The sequence below is a fragment of the Daphnia pulicaria genome, chromosome 4 (genome assembly GCF_021234035.1).
Source record: "Daphnia pulicaria isolate SC F1-1A chromosome 4, SC_F0-13Bv2, whole genome shotgun sequence".
Lineage (NCBI taxonomy): Eukaryota > Metazoa > Arthropoda > Branchiopoda > Diplostraca > Daphniidae > Daphnia > Daphnia pulicaria.
The window spans coordinates 1438798-1457633 of record NC_060916.1 but is presented as its reverse complement, the minus strand read 5'-3'; the positions used below and the strand labels follow the sequence as shown (position 1 = coordinate 1457633).

General features: G+C 37.6%; 2 protein-coding genes and 1 pseudogene across 5 annotated transcripts; 1 reads left to right on the top strand and 2 right to left on the bottom strand.

Moving 5' to 3' along the window:
• The window catches only part of LOC124336054, a 570649-nt pseudogene that overhangs the window by 349210 nt on the left and 202603 nt on the right, over positions 1 to 18836 (bottom strand).
• Positions 8387 to 11995, bottom strand: LOC124336698 (myosin-11-like). Its single transcript, XM_046790480.1, has 4 exons — positions 11960 to 11995; positions 11639 to 11881; positions 9550 to 11333; positions 8387 to 8462 (listed from the first exon to the last, which is right to left on the bottom strand). Exons 1-4 carry the CDS (start codon positions 11993 to 11995, stop codon positions 8387 to 8389), a joined length of 2139 nt encoding a protein of 712 aa, XP_046646436.1.
• Positions 12567 to 18011, top strand: LOC124336048 (synaptonemal complex protein 1-like). Of its 4 annotated transcripts, XM_046789646.1 has the most exons (13): positions 12569 to 12726; positions 13329 to 15063; positions 15143 to 15238; positions 15308 to 15391; positions 15452 to 15514; positions 15725 to 15808; positions 15874 to 15936; positions 16013 to 16096; positions 16157 to 16219; positions 16426 to 16500; positions 16705 to 16749; positions 16823 to 17002; positions 17073 to 18011. In XM_046789646.1, the coding sequence occupies exons 2-13, from the start codon at positions 13341 to 13343 to the stop codon at positions 17558 to 17560; spliced, it is 3048 nt and encodes a 1015-aa protein (XP_046645602.1). In that variant the 5' UTR covers positions 12569 to 12726; positions 13329 to 13340; the 3' UTR covers positions 17561 to 18011. The 4 variants fall into 4 exon arrangements, with proteins under 4 accessions (XP_046645606.1, XP_046645605.1, XP_046645602.1 ...); XM_046789649.1 differs by lacking the exons at positions 15452 to 15514; positions 15725 to 15808; positions 15874 to 15936 and having other exon boundaries at positions 12568 to 12726; XM_046789650.1 differs by lacking the exons at positions 15452 to 15514; positions 15725 to 15808; positions 15874 to 15936; positions 16013 to 16096 and having other exon boundaries at positions 12567 to 12726.

Here is an 18836-nt window from a genome sequence, read left to right as displayed (position 1 = left end):
CTGCTCAGCTTCCCCGCTGCATTCGTTGTTGGGGAGTCCTGGTGGAAGGGGGGAAACTGCTTTCTCGTCCGAGGCGAAGTTTAGTGGTAGATCAGGGTTCGGCTCCGTCGATCCGCTATCGATTGAACTTACGTCATCGTAGTAAAAGTCGTCGCTGTGTAGTGGATCTTCGTCTTCCGGATCCGCTTCGTGAAGTGTTATTAGTGAATCTGCTTCAAGGTCGATTTGTTCTTTGTTGTTAATAAATCTCCTTTCTGTTTGAAACACTACAGTTTCGCTGCTGCTGCTAATTACTTCCGCTGGTATTTTCCTTACTCTTGCTTCTATGTCCAGGAGTACCACGGTCTTTTCTTTTCTATCAGCTACTAACGCGAACGTTCTCTTTAGCACTTTTGCGTTGGCGTCCATGTAAGCTGCTTGGGTAAAATCGATTCATTAGTGATGCTATGTCAAGGCAATGACTAAAAAGTTGGTAACTACGATTTATTGGCTAATTAGCATCTTTCTTTATTTTTTTTATTATTATTATTTTTTTTTTAAGCATTAAATGTTACTGGCTTTTTTTTTTAGGTTTTTCTTTTTTTTTTTTTTTTGTTTGTAAACAACTATTAGCTGCTACTGGTGATTACTACAGCGCTCTGCTACCATTGTCTCTTTTTATTATAATTTTTTTTTTCAATTTCTTTATTCCAATTCGTTTAGATCGTCGTCATCTTCATTCTCGGAAGGCGTTATTTTGTTGTCGGCAATAATGTTTTTCTCGATGTCGCTGTCTGATTCGCTTGTTATCAAAGAATAGTCCCGTCGGTATCCAGGTGGTGGGGGTAGTTTTGATTTCGCTTTGTCTATTAGGCGTTTAAAATTTCGTAATTTGAGACTTGGTGCACCGTCGTCTAGGCGTGACATTTCGGTTCTTGTAGGGTAGATGTTCTCGTTGACCTTTCGTGGCGGAATAGGGATGTGCTTAATTGGCGGTATTTCTTCCAAGTCTGGCATATCCTCGTAGTTTCCTTTTTGGGAGGTCTCGTCCGACATTATGTTCATGGCTGCTATCGCTTTCTCGATTCTGTCAGAATTATTGTAATAAAATCTAGTGTCGAGTGTTTTATAGGCCTTTTTCCTATTTTCATGATTGTAGAGGCGTAAATATTGATAGACGGCATTCCTGCCATCTTTTTCTGCGGCCATGATTGGAGTTTCGTGGTTACGATTTCCAAGTTCCAGGCGGGCTCCGTGAGAAATCAATACCCTTAACGTAGGTATATCGTTCACGAAGTGCGCGGGCGTGTTTCCGTTATTGTCCTGTAGATTTACGTGTGCTCCGTGGTATAGTAGGATGTCGGCAATTTCATGGCGGTTTTTTTCCACTGCTATATGGATATAAGAAAGAGATTTATGCACTTTTGTGTTGACAATGTGCTGGAATCTGTCTAGCTTTACTAGAGCCCTTATGGTTTCGATGTCGTTTCTTCTTATAGCCACTGAAATGGGGCAGCTGAATTTTCTGTTGATTAGAAATGACTCGACTTTTGGGTTTTGGCTGAGGATGTAATCGATACAATCCCTAGCCTGATGGCTTATTGCCAAAGTCAAAGGAAATTCCTGATTAACCAGATCGTGCTCTAAAAGGTTTTTCTTGTAAATATGGACGAACCGTATACTATTTACGTCATCCCGTGAGATGAGTATTTCTGTGATTGTTCTAGCCAATCGATCTCCGCTGTAGATTGTGGCGCCCTTGTAGATCAAGTCTTCAATCATGTTAATTCGGTGTAATCGTACCGCGGTCACTAACGCCGTTTCATTCTTTGAGTTACTTTTTTCGACGTCTGCATCGTGTTCTAGGAGAATCTTGAAACATTTGTACGAATTATGTTTGATAGCTACCAGAAGAGGCGTTTTTTGTCGATAGCTGTTCTCAATGTCCTCTGGGTGTCGCGTAAGCCAATACTTCAGCTCGGTGTGACTGTCCATCAAAACCAGTTCGTGAATTTTCGGGGTGGTTTTTTCAATTCCATGTTTCCGGTTGGGAGGAAAAGCATTTCTCCTACTCATGTGGGTAGTGCTAAAGGTCCAAATCCGTTGACGTTCCGAGGGGGTCGTTGCAAAATCCTCTTGGTTCATTTTTTTCTTTTCTTTTCTATGATGATATGGTTTTTTGGATATTAGAAGGTGGGTTTTTTTTTTTAAACATATTTTTGTATATAGTTATTCAAAGCATTTCTACTCTACTCCATGCGGCGATAAGTATGTTGTCAATTGTCAGCAGTTACAGATGAATTTGATTAAGGAAACTATTTGCTCGGCTTATTGATTCGACAGGCGCACTTGGTGGCATAACATATGGATACATATTTCCTGGCATTATAACTGGATGGTTTGTGGCATAGGCCATGTGATGACTCTGCTCTATTGGTATTTCTACTGCTGCACGGCGATTTCGGCGTTGTTGAAACGAATCTATCATGGCTGGTATAGGGTTGACTCGTGCAAAAATATACGCGACTAGGATAAACATTATAAATCCTATCGTAGTAAAAACGATAATTTTTAGATAATCTGTCCAAGAGTACATGTCTCCAATTTTCGTATCCTGTTTCTCTGACATTATCATTCCAGCTAACGAATTGTCGTGCGTTTCCTCTATCCTACCTATCAATTCGTTTAAAACATTGAGTCGTTCTAAGTCTGTTACTGAATGAGCTGGGTGTCCTTTTAAAGCGTAGTTAAAATCGTTAAGGGAGAGCTCTTCAAACTGCGATACAAGATTTAAATTTGGTGTGTGTATATTCGGCGTTTGCTCCGTCCAATCGGCGTGGGTTGTATTGTGTTCCCAGTGAAATGTTTTTCCGTTTAGATTGACAAGGTTTGTTTTCCAAAAACAATTGGAAAACGGGTGGATTGACCATCCATCTGTTCCAATTGTATAGTTGTTATTTTTGTAAACCGTGTATGGCTGGAATCCACATTTCGTTTCTATTGCTCCGACTGTAACTTGTTTCTTCTCGCATTCCTGTAGTAGTAGAGATTGTCCGAGTCCTTGAAGTCGTGAACAAGTTGGTAATTCCAATGCTGCTGCGGCTAAAATTCCATTTGTTTGAGATAGTGTCATGGCTTGCAATCTTCTCAGCACAGACACCTGGCAGTATATTTGTCGTATCTCTCTTGCCAGCTCATTTTCGTGTTGAATCTCGATGCTCTGCTTATATTGCTCGTGGAAGGATTGGATGATGGGTTTGATGATCTCGCTGATTTCTTCTTTGTTTGCTGTTGTTGGTTTATTTTGTGTGGTGTTTTTGCTTTTGTCGGTTGAGTCGTTCAGGTAAGGTAATGTGGCTTTTGTTGGTATAGGTATAGTTTTGGAATCGTTTTGGTGAGGTATGATGGTTCTGGTGGGATGAGGTAAGGGTAAGGGTTGTTTTGTAACTTTTTGGTTGGGACTTGTTGTTTTTGTTTGGGGTGGAGTGTTGCTTTGTGTAGAATTACGTGGGCGTGGTACAGGTGGTTTTGTTGGTTCGGTTAAAGGTATGGGTTTTGAAGTTGTTGTCGATGTCGTTGTTGTTGTGGTTGTTGTTGTAGTTGTTGTTGTTGATGTCACTTTTGGTGCAGGTTTTGTCGGTGCAGGTACTGGAGGATCTGTAGGTCTTGTTGGGTTCATTGTTGGCGGGTTGCTTGAATTATTATTGATTCCTGCATCTGGTCTCGCTATTTCGCCTGCGAAAACTGTTGTTAGATTTTTCTGTTGATTATTCCCTAGAATTTGTTGTTTGATTTGTGACGCTGCTGCAACTTTAGTTTCATTTATGATCGGTGTTTCTACGGCTTTTATCTCCAATATTTCAGGGTACTCTTCTTTGTTGGTCTCTGTTTTTGTATCTGGAACTGGCGTTGTTTCTTCTTTGTTGGTCTCCGTTGTTGTATCTGGAACTGGCGTTGTTTCTGGTATCGTTTCATCTTCAATGAGGCTCATGTTATTTCGATTCTGGAAGATTGGCGGCATCGTCGGGAATGGCATATCATGAATGGAAAAGTTTTTATGCCACTCGAGAATCCTGGAAGGTATTAAGGTGGGATGCTCTTCGGAATTTATTAGATTAGGGTTGTATGCTTCGAATTTCCATTTCTGATGTCTGGGTTTCTGGTCATCGTTGCATAATCCTAATCTTAACTTTCCTTGGTGAAATTCAATGCATTTGATTGAGTTCACATCCATTAATTGTCCAGTTATCTCGTTTGCTCCCCATCTCATACTATCTGGGTTGCATTGCTCGAGAACTGCGTTCTTTTCGTTTATTCTTAAACAATGATTGGTGTCGAACTTCCTGATGGTATAGTCGATGTCGTATTCAAACAGTTGATCTGGAAACTGCATCGGGTCTCCTGGTGATTGACATGGCTCCATAGAGATGTTTAATTTTCCGTGTATATTGTTCATACACATCGGCGTTTTTCCATTTTTGTTTTTGTTCATCAGTTGTCCCCAATTAAATATATGGTCTATATTTAATAGGTTTTCCGCAGGGCTGCTTCTGAATTCTTCGTGGACGAATTCCCATTCTTCTATTGTGATGTTTGGATATGCTTGACGCAGGTTGTAGTCCGTATTACGTTGATCAAATCTCCACATCTGCTTGATTGAATGGGGCTCCATTTCACAAGGTTCAAGTGACACCTGGTCCTTGACTGCTGTAAGACATCCTTTCGATTGCGTTTCCATGATGTACATTCGGTAGTCATCATAGATCCAAGTCGAGTGGGGTATCGAACAATCTTTGAAGAGCAGGTGGTTTGGGTTGTTTACTGTCAGACAGTAACTGGTTCCATTTGTTGTAAAACGAATTGAATAGTCCGTGGAAAATTCGAAAAACTGCTGTGTTTTCGGCCAGATTCCTAGCTCGCTCCATGTAGTTTTGTTGATTGGAACTCGAGGCATCAGGAACAGATGATTTTCGATGTCGGAAGTTGTTACCACGTAACTTTTGTCTTCATATTTCTCGTCGAACTCGGTGGGTGGAAATGATGCAAGGGGATTAAGGTGTCCCCATGCAAACACGTGGCTATTTTTGTTGTTAATTTGTTGAAGCTGTCTTGTGTGTCGAGTTTTTGACGTTGGGTTTGTTAAGAAGAATTTTTCGATCTCCGTTCCGTCGATTTCATTTCCCAACATTCTTGGGGACTGACTTCTTTCGTCGTGTGAAAATGCTCCGTGTCATATGATCCTACCCAAAATGATCCTGTGATCTTTTTCGTTTCTATCCATTGCGAGCATACGAGTCCTTCTACTCGCAGGTCTGTTTGTATTTTAGTAGCCACATAATAGGTTACTAATTTGCTCATAACTTTCTGTTCATCCTCTTTATCAGTTTGATTTTTGAAACAATAATCTGGGTCTGTAAGGTCAAGCAGACCTCTCGTGACTGGTTTCGAGCAGTCGCAAATTTGTATATTAAGCGTCAAAATAGGCGTAAAGACAATCGACAAGTAGCATGCTATGATAAGAACAGCGTTGTTTCCCATCTAATTTGGAAAAACAAAATACGATTACTGTTTGTTAAGCTTTAATTTCTATTTCTAAGTGGATATCTATGTGACACACGTATTTGTGTCGGTGGAATTACGAGGTTGTTATTAGGTAATTCCTGATCTGTAACTTTTGGTTGTTTTGGGGGTCTACCTCCACGTTTTGGTTGTGGGGGAATTACAACCCCTGTTATCTTCGGAGGTCTACCTCTTCTTTTTATCGCTGTTACGACTTCTTTTACTTTTGGAGGCCTACCTCTTTTCTTTCCTACTTTAGTTTGTATCTTCTTAATGGTTTTACGTCTTTTCTTAATAATTATTGGGTTAGTTATTGTTATGTTATTGGGAGTGCTGGTTACTAATTTTAACCTATTTACATGTACTATATATTTCCCTTCGTCCTCAGTGTTATTTATTTCGTCTGTTATTTTGATAATTTCATAGTTAAGATCCGATATTTTTCTGTTTATTTTATACGGTCCTAACCATCTATTATTAAATTTTCCTGGGGTAGAATGGGCTTTTAAAAGTACGTGATCGTTTACGTTATACTTAACTAATTTACTACCTTTGTCATATAGCCGTTTTTGCTTTGATTGAACTTTCTCTAATCGCTCTTTCGAACGTTTTAGAGCTCTTTTCCATTGTTTATCGTATTCATCTGCATCATCTTCAAAAACGTCTATATCATCATTGACAGAAATATCGCTTGGCACTACTGCTTCGCGTTTAAAAAATAGATAGAAAGGGCAACAGTCTGTACTAGTTTGCTTTGCAGTGTTATATGCGAAAGTTACAAAGTCGAGATATTTATCCCATGACTCTGGTTCATCGTTCACATAACATGCGAGCATATCGCACAGAGTCCTGTTGAATCTTTCCACTAGTCCATCCGTCTGCGGGTGGTAACTTGTAGTTTTAATTTGCTTAATTTTAAAAAGAATGCATATTTTTGAAATGAGTTTTGAAAGAAAATTAGTTCCTTTATCGGTCAATACTCTTGCTGGAGGACCGAATTTTGTATAGACTTTCTTGACTAAATGTTCTGCTATTGTATGCGCTTTCTGGTCTTTCATTGGTATGGTCATTACATATCTACTTGCGTAATCAGACAAAACTAAAATATATTTGTTTCCTTCACTACTTTCCGTAACCGGCCCTACTATGTCCATTGCGACTTGTTCCCAAATGTTTGCTACTAAAGGCAATGGCTTAAGTGGGGCTTTAGTCGACCCATAGGCCTTACGTTTTGCACATGCAATACAATTGTTTACATATTCAGTAACGTCTTTGCCTAGTCCGGGCCAAACGAATTGGCGTTTTACTCTCGCTAGCGTCTTTGCTATCCCTAAATGCCCTGCTAAAATATGATCATGATTCAATTCTAAAATTTCATTTATTTTCTCTTTTGGCACAACTATTTTTCCTTCATTTGTTATTAAAAATGCCTTCATTATTGAAACGGAATTCATTATATTCTTTCTTATTGCTTTCTTCTAGTTTCTGTATTATTTCTTTACAATAATTATCATTTCTCTGTGCTAATATTATATCATTTTGAACCTTTTCTTCTTTTACTAATATTATCGATCCTATTGATGGTAATGGAGTCCTACTTAATGCATCGGCATTTTGATTTTCCTGGCCAGGACGATGTAGGACTATCATATCGTATGATTGCATTTCATACGACCAACGAGCTAATCTGCCATGCGGATCTTTTTTCTTCATTAATGTCTCCAATGGTTTGTGATCTGTGTATACTTTAAAACTTCTTCCGTATAAGTATGGTCTAAACTGCTCTAATGCATAAACAATCGCTAAACATTCTTTTTCTGATACATCCCAATTTCGTTCTCTTTCGTTTAAATGTCTTGACGCATAAGCTATAACTACTTCCTGTTCTCCGTGGGCCTGTGTTGGATCTGATTCTGAGGGGGGTATGTTCTGTATCTGTGCTAACACAGCTCCAATCCCGTATCCTGAGGCATCTGTGTATACCAAGAATTCCCGGGTGAAATCGGGATACCTTAAGAGTGGATTGTTGGTTAGCGAATTCTTGATACGTCGAAAGGCGTCCCTTTCGTTTTCTTCCCAAATCCAAGTCGATGACTTCTTTGTCAGTTCTGTTAAATAATGCGCTATCTCTGCGTAACTTCGAACGAATTTTCGATAATAATTAACTAATCCTAAAAACGAGAGTAGTTGCTTTACGTTTTGTGGTTCGGGGTAGTTTAGAATTGATGTAATTTTCTTATTGTCTGGATGAAAACCATTTACTGTAATCACGTGACCTAAGTATTTAATTTTTGTTTTGAAAAAATCGCACTTACTTAATTTTAATTTTAATCCTTCATTTGCCAGAAGCTTAAAAATAATTTCCAAATGTTTTATGTGGTCATCAAGCGTTTTACTGAAAACGATGATGTCGTCAAGGTAAACAAGTGTAAATTCGTACAGCACGTCCTTTAATACATTGTTCATTTCTCTTTGGAATGTGCCTGGTGCGTTGCACAAACCAAATGGCATACAGTTAAATTCATACAAGCCATACTCACAAATAAAAGCTGTTTTATATTTATGTTTTTCTTCGATCTCGATTTGCCAGTATCCACTGAGCAAATCTAGAGTCGAGAAATACCTGGCACCGTGTAGACTATCAATAATTAGCTGAATGTTTGGTATGGGGTACCTGTCTTTTATGGTTACACTGTTTAACTCACGATAATCCACGCAAAATCTCATCTGTCCTTCTTCTTTTTTAGCTACTAAAAGAATAGGTGATGCAAAAGGGCTTGTACTGGGCCTAATTATATTATGTTTTAACATGTCTTCTATTTGTTTTTTTACAACAAGTCGTAGCCTTTCAGGCGTTCTCCTCATAGGCATAACGTTCGGAAGCTTGGTTGTACGTATAAGGTGCTTGACTGATTTTGCTTTTCCTAGCTCATTTAAATTCTCAGTAAAAAGCGAAAAATTTGAAATTAAAAGGTTCTTTAAATTTTCTCTGTGTGTTGTTGGTATGCCTTCTAAATTAAATTGGGGTGGATCAACTATGCTAATTGAGTTAATCTGTAATGGCGGTATTATAAGTTTCTTTAACTCGTTGTCTTGTTTATAGCTAATCGATCGTTCGCTAGGATTTATTATTATTTCGTTGGTTGCCAAGAAATCGTAACCTAAAATACATCCTTCTTCTAACTCTGACATTACATAAAATGGATGTTTAAACGAGTGTCTACGAGCTAGTCTAATATTTAGCTCGTAGCATCCTCGTGGTTTGACTAACTCTCCTGATACTGTTCTAAAAAGCTGTGTGCTATCGTTGGCGGTATTTATTTCTTTAACTTCTCCATAGGGTACATTTATAAGTAGTCGATGTGCAAGGAAACTAGCTGAGGCACCTGTATCTACTAAAGCTTGTGTCTTTAGACCAGAAAAACTCACTGGTATACGCATTAACTGCGTAACGCTACATATTACGGGTATATTTATATTTACAACACTGTTACTCGATAAACCTACTGCTGTTCTGTTGATGGGGGCGGGGGCACGCTGCGACATTCTCGCGCGTAGTGGCCTCGCTTTCCACAAGCATAACACTCTATATGTCTCTTATTTCTAAATCCTTGGGCTGGGTTATACCAAGCGTTATGCTGTGGCCTAGCTCCAGGGGGACCTGAGGTAACGAAGTTATTTTGGCGCGGTACCTGATGGGCACGAAACGTTTGGTTTCGAAAATGCTGGGGATATTCACTTAAATTCTGAAATCTACGACGAGGATTAAACATAGGATTAAAATTTTGGGGACGCTGAAATTGTCCTTGTGATCTGTTTGAATAATTTTGTGGTGGTGGAGTTGGCTCTCTTCTCGGACGGTTATCTAGTGTATCATTATATCTGTTACCACTAGAACTACGTGATCTATGGTGTTGATTATTCGTACCTCTAGATCGAGGAATATTTCTATCCGCGCTGTGTTGGCGGCTTGGGGGGTGCTGAAAACGGATCCGATTTTCCGAATTGGACCGTCTACGATCGCCGGAAGGTGATCTGTGTCTGTTAAAGGCGTCGGCAACTGCTATTGAGGGAAAATCAATCTCGTTGTTTTCCTGTGGAGCATTTTTTCCGATAGTTAGACCGGCTAACTGTTTCTCTAAATGAACAATCTTTGTTTTCTGCCGCAAGATCTCTATATCTTGCTCGTTATCGTGTGCAGAGATACCTGCTATAGTGGCCTTTAAACTCTTATCTTCATTCTGTTCCATTCTATTAACTAAAGTTTCTGCGGCGTAGGCGTTTTCGCATACGTCTTCGTAAGCACTATCAACATCCATGCGGCTCCAAACTATTTTCAATATTTTTGGCAAGAGACCCTTTAAAAGAATTTTTTGTTTAGCTTCGCCTCTCATTTGACTCAGAGATATTGCTAATGCCTTAGCTTCGTTCGTCGCTTTGTCACCTAATGTAATTTCTTTTCCATGAATGATGTCATATAACTGATTAATTCTACTAACGAAAGTCTGTGTGCTTTGATCGGGGGTCTGCCGAAGCTCGTTTAATTGTTTTCTTAAATTTTCTAACTCTGTTTCTGTAAGAAATCTATTTATTAAAGCTTTTTCCCATGCATCGTAATCTTCCTCATCTTGTGCTCTTTCCATATAATCACTATGCCAATCCGCAGCATCTCCTCTTAGTCTATCTGAAAAATATTTAATTTTATCTTTCTTCTCCCACCCTGCGCTTTGTGCGACTCTTTCCGCATCTTTTAACCAATTATTAACTAACTGCTCTCCTCTTTTGCCTTTGAAAATCGGGATAGATTTACGTTCGTCCTGTGAATATAATTCGCGTAAATGGCTCTTAGTTATTGGTGCATCTTCATTACTATTGCCTAATGTCATGGTTATAATATTAGTTGTTTGGGTGGGCTTTGAATGGGTTTGCGTATCTGCTACTAAAGTTGATTTCAAATGTTTTTGAATGTATAAATCTTTAGCTTTAAGTTCTTGTTCGAGGTCAGAGATTTTATTGGACAAGTCTCGTTTGGTTGTTTTCAAAAGTTTTATGCTTGCTTCTTTGGAGTTGGCTTCAATTTGCAATGTGTCTAGCTTTTGAGATAGTTCTTGGTTTTTATTTGTAAGTGTTGTTACGTCGTCTTCTGTTAATTTACTTGCGTTCTTCAAAGCTTCGTGTGCGTTGTCTAATAGATTGTAGCTATGGTTTAGTTGTTTTATTTTATCTTCAGTATCTTCCTTAAGTTGTGATAGAGAATCCCTTAAATCATTTATGCAGTCGTTCTGTCCTATGATTTCGCTCTTAGCTTTTTCTAGATTGGTTTTAACTGTCTCATATTCTGTCAAAAATGTTTTACTCTCATCGCTTGCCTGACTTTCTTTGGGTCTATTATTAAAATCTGCTATTAAAGTTGCTTGTTTAAAATTTGTTCGGGTTAATGTTTCTACTTCTGCTGTTAAACGGGTGTTTTCTAGATAAGAATCAGCTACTTTCTTTGAAAATTCTCTCCTTACTTTATCTACCTCTTTTTCAATCTTTTTCGTTTCGTTCGCTACGTCTTGTTCAAGATTCTTTGCATACTCATCTAATGCTAATTGTTTGAAAAGAAGTTCCCTCTTAAATATTTTAAATGCTTTATTCCGAAAATCTACTTCTCGACTATGAGCTTCTCTAACATTTTGTAACAAAGGGTTAAATTTATTGGGGTCTGCTTTTAATTCTACGAAATATGTCCCTAATTTTTCTAAAACTTTTTCTTTAGCCTCACCGGTAAGATAAACTGAACTTCCAAACTCCTTTTTATGCAATTCAAATGTATACTGTTTCAAAAAATGATAAACTTGACCTGTGACTTCCTTTCTTTTTGCAATATAACTACTTCGTGTTAAGCGTTTATCTGAGGTTTCATCTATAGTACTTTTACAAAGACTTATTAAATTTGACCAATGGGTAACAAAATTGTTTCTAACTTTTAGTACACTATCAGCTAAGGAATTTACGTACGCGTCTTCTTCTAGGTCTATCTCATCAATTAAAGACTCATTAATAGCTGTAAACGAAGTGTCGCTAATTGTTGTTTGAGGATTCGTCATTCACTTACAGTTTTGAGAAAATTGATGTTTCCTTCCTCGATGTAGATGATCTCGTTGTGGGTTGTCTGGTCGTCTGGTCGTCCTGTCGTCTGGTCCAAGGTGGTGTGGCAGCTGGGGGCGATGTTCCTTCTCGTTGACTCACGGCAGGTCTTGAAGTCCAAACTGGCACGTTCACCAATTTGTGATGATGAGTCACAGGAGTCAAACGCGAGAGGTGCGGTTAAAGGTGTATTGAGAAACAACCAAGACAACTGTAACACGATTACAAGCATAAGCGAGTGACCGTATTCAACGAGACCTCAAATAGATCGAATGTCCGATTTATATACGGGATGATGAGCGATGGCTTGTCTGATGGTAGCCATGCCTGTTAAAGTAATTAAGACGGTGCGTATGGTAAACGCATCAACAAGTGTGAGAACTTGTCAATGGCTTTGCCATATGCTGTGAATTAACATTACAGATGGATAAAGTCGGATGCAGCGGTAAACTTGCCCTAAAATTCCAGCAAGCGAGCGGACCCAGACGAAGGAATCTTGGTAAATCATAATTTAATAATATTTTGAATATTTGATATAATAATTTTCCCGCGTCCTTTGAGAATAATATTGGTGCAAACGCAAAAACGGAACTCTACTGTTCACCGGCATCAATGGTCGAAGGTTTCAGAGGAAAAATAAAGGCCTGTCTCACTGCAAAAGGCGTCGCCTATAATCACGCGGTTGGTGGGTGTCAGCTTACCAAACTCATTTCAATGTGAAATATGCAGCGTTCGAGATTTCTCAAATCTCTTAGCTTTATATTTTATTTGTTTTGGTACATCGTTTTAAAAGAATCGAGAATCTGTTTGTATATGAATATGTACAGTTTATAAAACCTTGACGGGAATATCACATGACGTATTTTTTTTATCTTCAACTCTCGAGGATGAACTTTATTCGCGAAAACCCAATTCGAATGAGTCTGCCTTTATATTTCTGTACCAAATTGTGAGTCCCTATTCGGTTTCAAACTTGTACAGTCGTGTCAATAAAACCCATAAACAATTCTAGTGAATATCGTCACAAGTGTACCTGTGCTTTTTATCACCTATAAGGTAAGCCTTTTCAATTTTTCTGTGGACAAAATTTATTTTCAATTGTTGCAATTACAAAAACAAATTCCCCCCATTAAACAAATCCCCACTAGAAATAGTTACGATCCCAATAAACTGCATCTTCACCATCTTTTAGCCGTTTGTGAGCAATAATGTATCATCTTTTCATCTTCAATAGTGCTTGGGGTGTTGGTGGATAACACTGACGTAGAGTAATATGAGTGGCATTCGAGATTTCTATGACCTTTAAAGTTATATTTCATTTCTGCCCGCGATTTTTTTAAACTGATTGAGGATTTGTTTGTCCACCCGAAATGTTACTCGTAGTAGGTACTTAGCCAGGAATATTGAATTACACTTCTGTTTAGTCTTCCACTCAATCCTGGACTTTAACCGCGCACACGAATAATTAAAAGAAATAAGCTTTTATCGCGAACCTTGAACAGTGTACACGCAATGCTAGCGAATGAGTCTGCCCAACTTATCTGTATGAATACGCAGTAATTCGAGAGTTCCCTTTTAGTTTGAGTTTAAGTGTTAGTAAAACTAATAGTGGTCTCCGACATAATCTCATAATCTAAGACTTGATTCTTTTCCACTAGTTTTGAACGGAAATGGCTTCTACATCGATGAGGTGCATTTTCGTCATATTTTTGGCTGCCGTTTGCTGCAACTGCCAATCAGACAACACCGGCGGTTCTTCTTCTTGGGCGAAACTGCAAATCTCACCTGACACGTTAAGTTCCATGAAGTACGGCAACTTTCTCATTGAAATTTACGAACACGCCAATAATCACAAGCCAACGGCAACTGCCAGCCAGAAGAAATATTTCTACTCTCCCATTGCGCTGCTGGACAACAAAAGTGCCGTTAGTTCTTACAACAACGTTACGAAGCAACCAGAGATGAGCTTCCGCATAGAAATGTGGAACGACAAAGTCGAAAATGAAGTTGTCAAACATTTAAATGACATTGTCGGTCATCAAATCAAATCTAATCAAGTGAGAGTCATTCCGTTGGAAAAGGTCATTCTCGTTAGCAAAAGACCCACAGTAGATTATTCGCTGTATCCAGAGTGGACGAATTATGACAAGAGCAAAACCCTTTGGTTTTATTTGTCGTGTTATGACCCGAAAATCTGCGACGAACTTGCCAATGAAATGCGATCAAATCCCAAACAATTCCACCAACTTAAACTCCTGTACAGTTTGTCATCGCAGACGTCGCAAACCAAACATACGACCATCAGCATCGAAAGCATCACTTCCGGTACATTGGTCTCGACTCTTTTACAGAAATTTGAAGACAAAAAAGAAATTTTTCTGACGGCCAGCGATGAGAAGAAAATGTTGTCGGAAACGGCCACCAACATTCGAATGGACACATTTGACGACTCTGAGGTCGGGTCGCCTGACACGGAGTTTCAAATTTTAAATATTTTAAAAGATTTGCTGGTCACGTCTAGGACGACCATCAAAGAGCAAAGTGACAAAATGTGGGACTCTGTTTTTTGGAATGAAGACAATTACCGGCCCGACAAGACGACGAAAACTTTAAATGAAATTCTCAACAAATTAGACAAGGAAACTCAAAAGAAATTGGCGGATATGTTTCAAAAAGCGGAGAAACAAGCGCAAATAACAGAAAAATTAATTTCGAGTAATAGAGACGAGGAAAGAAGACGAGAGGAACAAATTAATCGCGAAAATCAATCGAAAGATGCAAATGAAAATGAAATGAAAAGATCACAAGCGACTGATCAAGAACAATTAAGTCGCAATCAAACTCGCGATGACGAATCGAATACCAACAATGTTGACACGAAAGTCACTTTTAGTGGATATGGCGTTACTGCTGGCGCTAAAGTCGCAGTAGGTATTAGTAACACGCACAATGCCGAACGAGAAAACGAGAAGAGTGAAAACGCCAAGAAGAATACAGAAGAATATGACAGAAAGTTGGAGAATAAAGAAAGAATTCAACACAATTACGACTCAAACAGTTGGGCTAACGCGGACAGAATCAGTTCAGCCATTTCAGGGAAATTGTCAAACGATTCCGATAGTTCCCGGCGTGTTGAAATTTTGAAGGAAGACGTGAAAAAGTTTTTACAAGAAAGTAGAAATCACGTCGAATGGAACGGAGAGAAATTTGTGCCCAAACCGATGCAACTCAGCCGAATCAATTTGGCAAAATTTCGTGATTCTCAATCGTTTCAGGATCGTAACATCCGGGTCCGTTACACGAACGCTGAACTGTCGGCGCCAATTAAAATTATGGAACACGCAGAATTGATTGTCGTTAACGAATGGAACAATTTAAAGGACGAACTCAAAGGTTTTTGAAACATTTTTTGCAAAAAATTTGAAAATAGAATTCATTAAATTTCAATTAAATTATTGTATTTGAATTGCAGCCACTACTGAGCTCTTAAACATAACCATGAATAACTTGGTGAAAATAAATTCCGAGCTTAGTAATGTGAAGAGCGACTTGACTAATAAATTAGAAGGTATTTTAAATTATTTAGAAATTGGCGAAAACTGCATTCCAAAAAGATGTGCGTTTGAACACTGAACAGGGACTAAAAAAGAGTTGGAGAAAACCAAAATCAACTTGGAGGAAACGAGGACCAATGTTAAGAATTTATCTACACAGTTAAATGGTAATTTTATTTTTATATTAGAAAATTAGATAAAATCCAAATACATTTTCATACATTTAGCGACTAAAAAAGAATTAGCAGAAACGAAAATCACAGCCGGAAATTTGTCAACTGGACTCAAAGGTTAAACTGAAATTTCTTTAAATATTTAATACACACTATGTTGAAATTAAAAATGAAATAATTCGACTATGTAAGCGCATAGCAATTATTAAACATTTTTCTTAACAAAATAGGTTCGAAATATTTTTGTATAAAATTTTGTAAGCTTAATACCTAAAGTTGAATTTGTTTTGAACTCGATTTAATTGTGTTTTTTTTAATCACACACAGAGACTATTCAGACTAAGCAGGATTTGCTGAAAACAAGGGCAGATTTGACCAAAAAAGACGATGATTTGTCAATCAAATTAAAAGGTATTTAACTGCTAGATTAAAAGTGATAAAAACCTCAAATGCCAAAACCTTTTCAATGAATTTAGCGACTGAAAAAGAATTAGCAGAATTGAAAACCACGACCAGAAATTTTTCAACTGAATTCGACAGTAAATTTTAAATTGAATAACAAGTTTTTGAAAAATAATTTTATTTAATTGAATTCTGTTTTCTTTGAATTTATAGGGACTAAAAAGGAGTTGGGGAAAACCAAAATCGACTTGGAGGAAACGAAGAGCAATGTTAAGAATTTATCTACACAGTTAAATGGTAATTTTATTGTTATGTGAGAAAATGAGATATAATCCAAGTACATTTTTATAAATTTAGCTACTGAAAAACAATTAGCAGAAACGAAAATCACAGCCGGAAATTTGTCAACTGAACTCAAAGGTTAAACTGAAATTTTTTTAAATATTTAATACACATTATGTTTAAATTAAAAATTAAATAATTCGACTATATAAGTGTATAACAAATATAAAACCTTTTCCTTAACAAATACGTTCGAAATATTTTTGTATAAATTTTGTAAGCTTAATACCTAAAGTTGAATTTGTTTTGAACTCGATTTAATTATTTTTCTTTATCACACACAGAGACTAAGCAGGATTTGCTGAAAACGAGGACTGATTTAACCAATAAAGACGATGATTTGTCAACAAAAATAAAAGGTATTTTAATGCTAGATTGTGAAATTGGAAAAACCCCAAATGCAAAAACCTTTTCAAAGAATTTTGTGATTGAAAAAATAGAGCCGACTTTTTGGCTACATTTGTGTTCAAATGTAGCCAAAAAAGAAAAATCTCAATAGAATTTGTACCAACCAATTTTTTTTTTAAATGTCATTGTGTGTATATGGACTGCGTAACGATTAGAACATGAACTCAAAGTCGCCGAGGAAAATCTGAGTACAGTGAAAGGTAAGTCTAGAATTAATTTTCTTGAATTTATTAATTGTTTTAATTTTTAATATAATGGAATGAAATGGTCTAGAAATTTTCTATGTTTTGGGAATTACAACAAATTTGAGCACAACGAGAACGGTCGTTGGTCAAATGCCAACCTCGTGTGCAGATCTGGAGCGAAATGGACAAAAAGTCAACGGATTCTTTTTGGTGAAAGGATCGAAAAAGATGGAAACGGTTTACTGTAACTTTTATCCTAATCAAACTGGTATGAAATGTTGAAGTTTCTTATTTATTGATTGTCTAATTAAATTAGTCTAAATCTTTTGTTTATTCAGCCAAGCAAAAATGGATTGGATACGCCGACGTCAAATCGGCGCCCGTCCATTTCTACGTCCAGAGAAAATCTCATTTTAAAACCAAATTAACTCCGATTCCGTTCGATTTGGCGGTGGTGAACGAGGGAAACGCTATGAATTTGACATCGGGAAAATTCACGGCACCGCGACCGGGAACTTATTTTTTCTCTTTCGCGGGAGTTGCGCATCTTCAATCTTCATCATCATCATCTTCAACTGTTTTTTTTTATTGTCATCTTTATTTGAACGGGAATCTAATCGGGTCGAGTTTTGTTCGAGAGAATTACGGCCCCGTTAATCAATTGAGTCCGTTGACCGTCCAGTTGACGCTGAACTTAAAAAAAGGCGATCAAGTTTGGATGCAGATTGATTATTCTGGTTCATCCTCGACTTTGTATGACAGCGTTAACTACTACACCCATTTCACGGGTTTCATGTTGGAGGAGGAAATTGGGGCGTCCCTTTGAGGTTCAACATCATCGGCGACACGAACCAGAAATGTATATCTGAATATGTATATCTGAAAAATCTATCTGGAGAAATGTAACCGCGACAAACAAAAAATAAATTTTAATTGCCAGATTTACAAGATGCAGGATGGACTATATATGAGAGAAAATTCATTCGCCTCTAATTCGTTTACGGATTGGAATTTTTTCAAAATCTTTTCACGATTACAAGCGCATCACAGTTGTGCATGGCTGAACACAAATTTGCGTGCCAATCTGTAAAAATAAAGGCGGGAGACGTGAAAAAATAATTTTGATTGTCAGATTTCCTTCCAAAAAATTAAAATTTCTCAATTTGATTTCCTGTCGCAGCTTAAAATTAAATCAAATCAAATTAAGGCGAGAATGAAATGCTTTTATTCCCTACGGATCGACGCTTATATTATATTTGTTGCAATTTGATTTGAATGCTGTGCAATAAAAATAGTCACGTCCCGTAGTCACGTACCATCGTATAAAATCACTTTGACTTCGACAAAAAAGAGAAAAAAAAAAAAACAACCCTTCGGTTACCTTGCTGATTCATATAGCTGTCAATATAACATATCCGACATTGTACTCGATGGACACAACCAATATTGTTCGTCATCCATGAAATAGCATTTCAGGGAAATCTCGATTTTGGACGAATTTCGGTTGTTTTCTATCGGCACATGAAATCGAACGGGGTAGAACGGAAAGTTGAAAAGGACCACGAAAGGTCAGTTTACCTTGAAAGTGCACTGGGAAGTAATTCTAGATGAAACTGGACGAACTCGGTGCTTCAGCAAAGTCTTTTGATATGTCTTTATTTTACCTTTTTAGTTCGGTGTAACATTATTTCGTACGTACACACTCTCGTCTAAAAGATAACCACAAAATTTGTGACAGAATTTTTAGCACATCAGTACATCACCATGCACGACACGACCCGACACGAAATTCTACTTGCACAGTTGTTAACTTTTTTAACGATTTTCGTTTTGTATTCCTATTCAATGTCGGTGTGTTGGCTCAGGTGAGTTTTCTTCATCTTGCCAAATTGACTATTCACGTCAATCTCTACAATCTCAAATTCATTTTAATAAATGATTTGAACTTTACTGTGAACAGAGTTGGCCATTGTTCACGTTGTTCTGTTATTACTGAAAAATTCTGCAGACACCTTACATACAGCACACTTACGTACACACTCTCGTCTTTACGTAAATGATAACCACAACTTTGGCGACAGAATTTGTAATGCAAAATTAGC

Excerpts from the sequence above, each read along its gene's own strand:
- LOC124336698 (XM_046790480.1), bottom strand. The coding sequence starts at position 11,995 with ATGGCTACCATCAGACAAGCCATCGCTCATCATCCC. Across the intron at positions 11,882-11,959 it reads AAGCCATCGCTCATCATCCC|TTGTCTTGGTTGTTTCTCAA; the intron begins GTATATAAATCG and ends ATCGTGTTACAG. Across the intron at positions 8,463-9,549 it reads CCTTCCGGCGATCGTAGACG|GAAAAGCAAAATCAGTCAAG; the intron begins GTCCAATTCGGA and ends TAAATGAGCTAG.
- LOC124336048 (XM_046789646.1), top strand. The coding sequence starts at position 13,341 with ATGGCTTCTACATCGATGAGGTGCATTTTCGTCATATTTTTGGCTGCC. Across the intron at positions 15,809-15,873 it reads TTTGTCAATCAAATTAAAAG|CGACTGAAAAAGAATTAGCA; the intron begins GTATTTAACTGC and ends CAATGAATTTAG. Across the intron at positions 16,501-16,704 it reads TTTGTCAACAAAAATAAAAG|AACATGAACTCAAAGTCGCC; the intron begins GTATTTTAATGC and ends CGTAACGATTAG.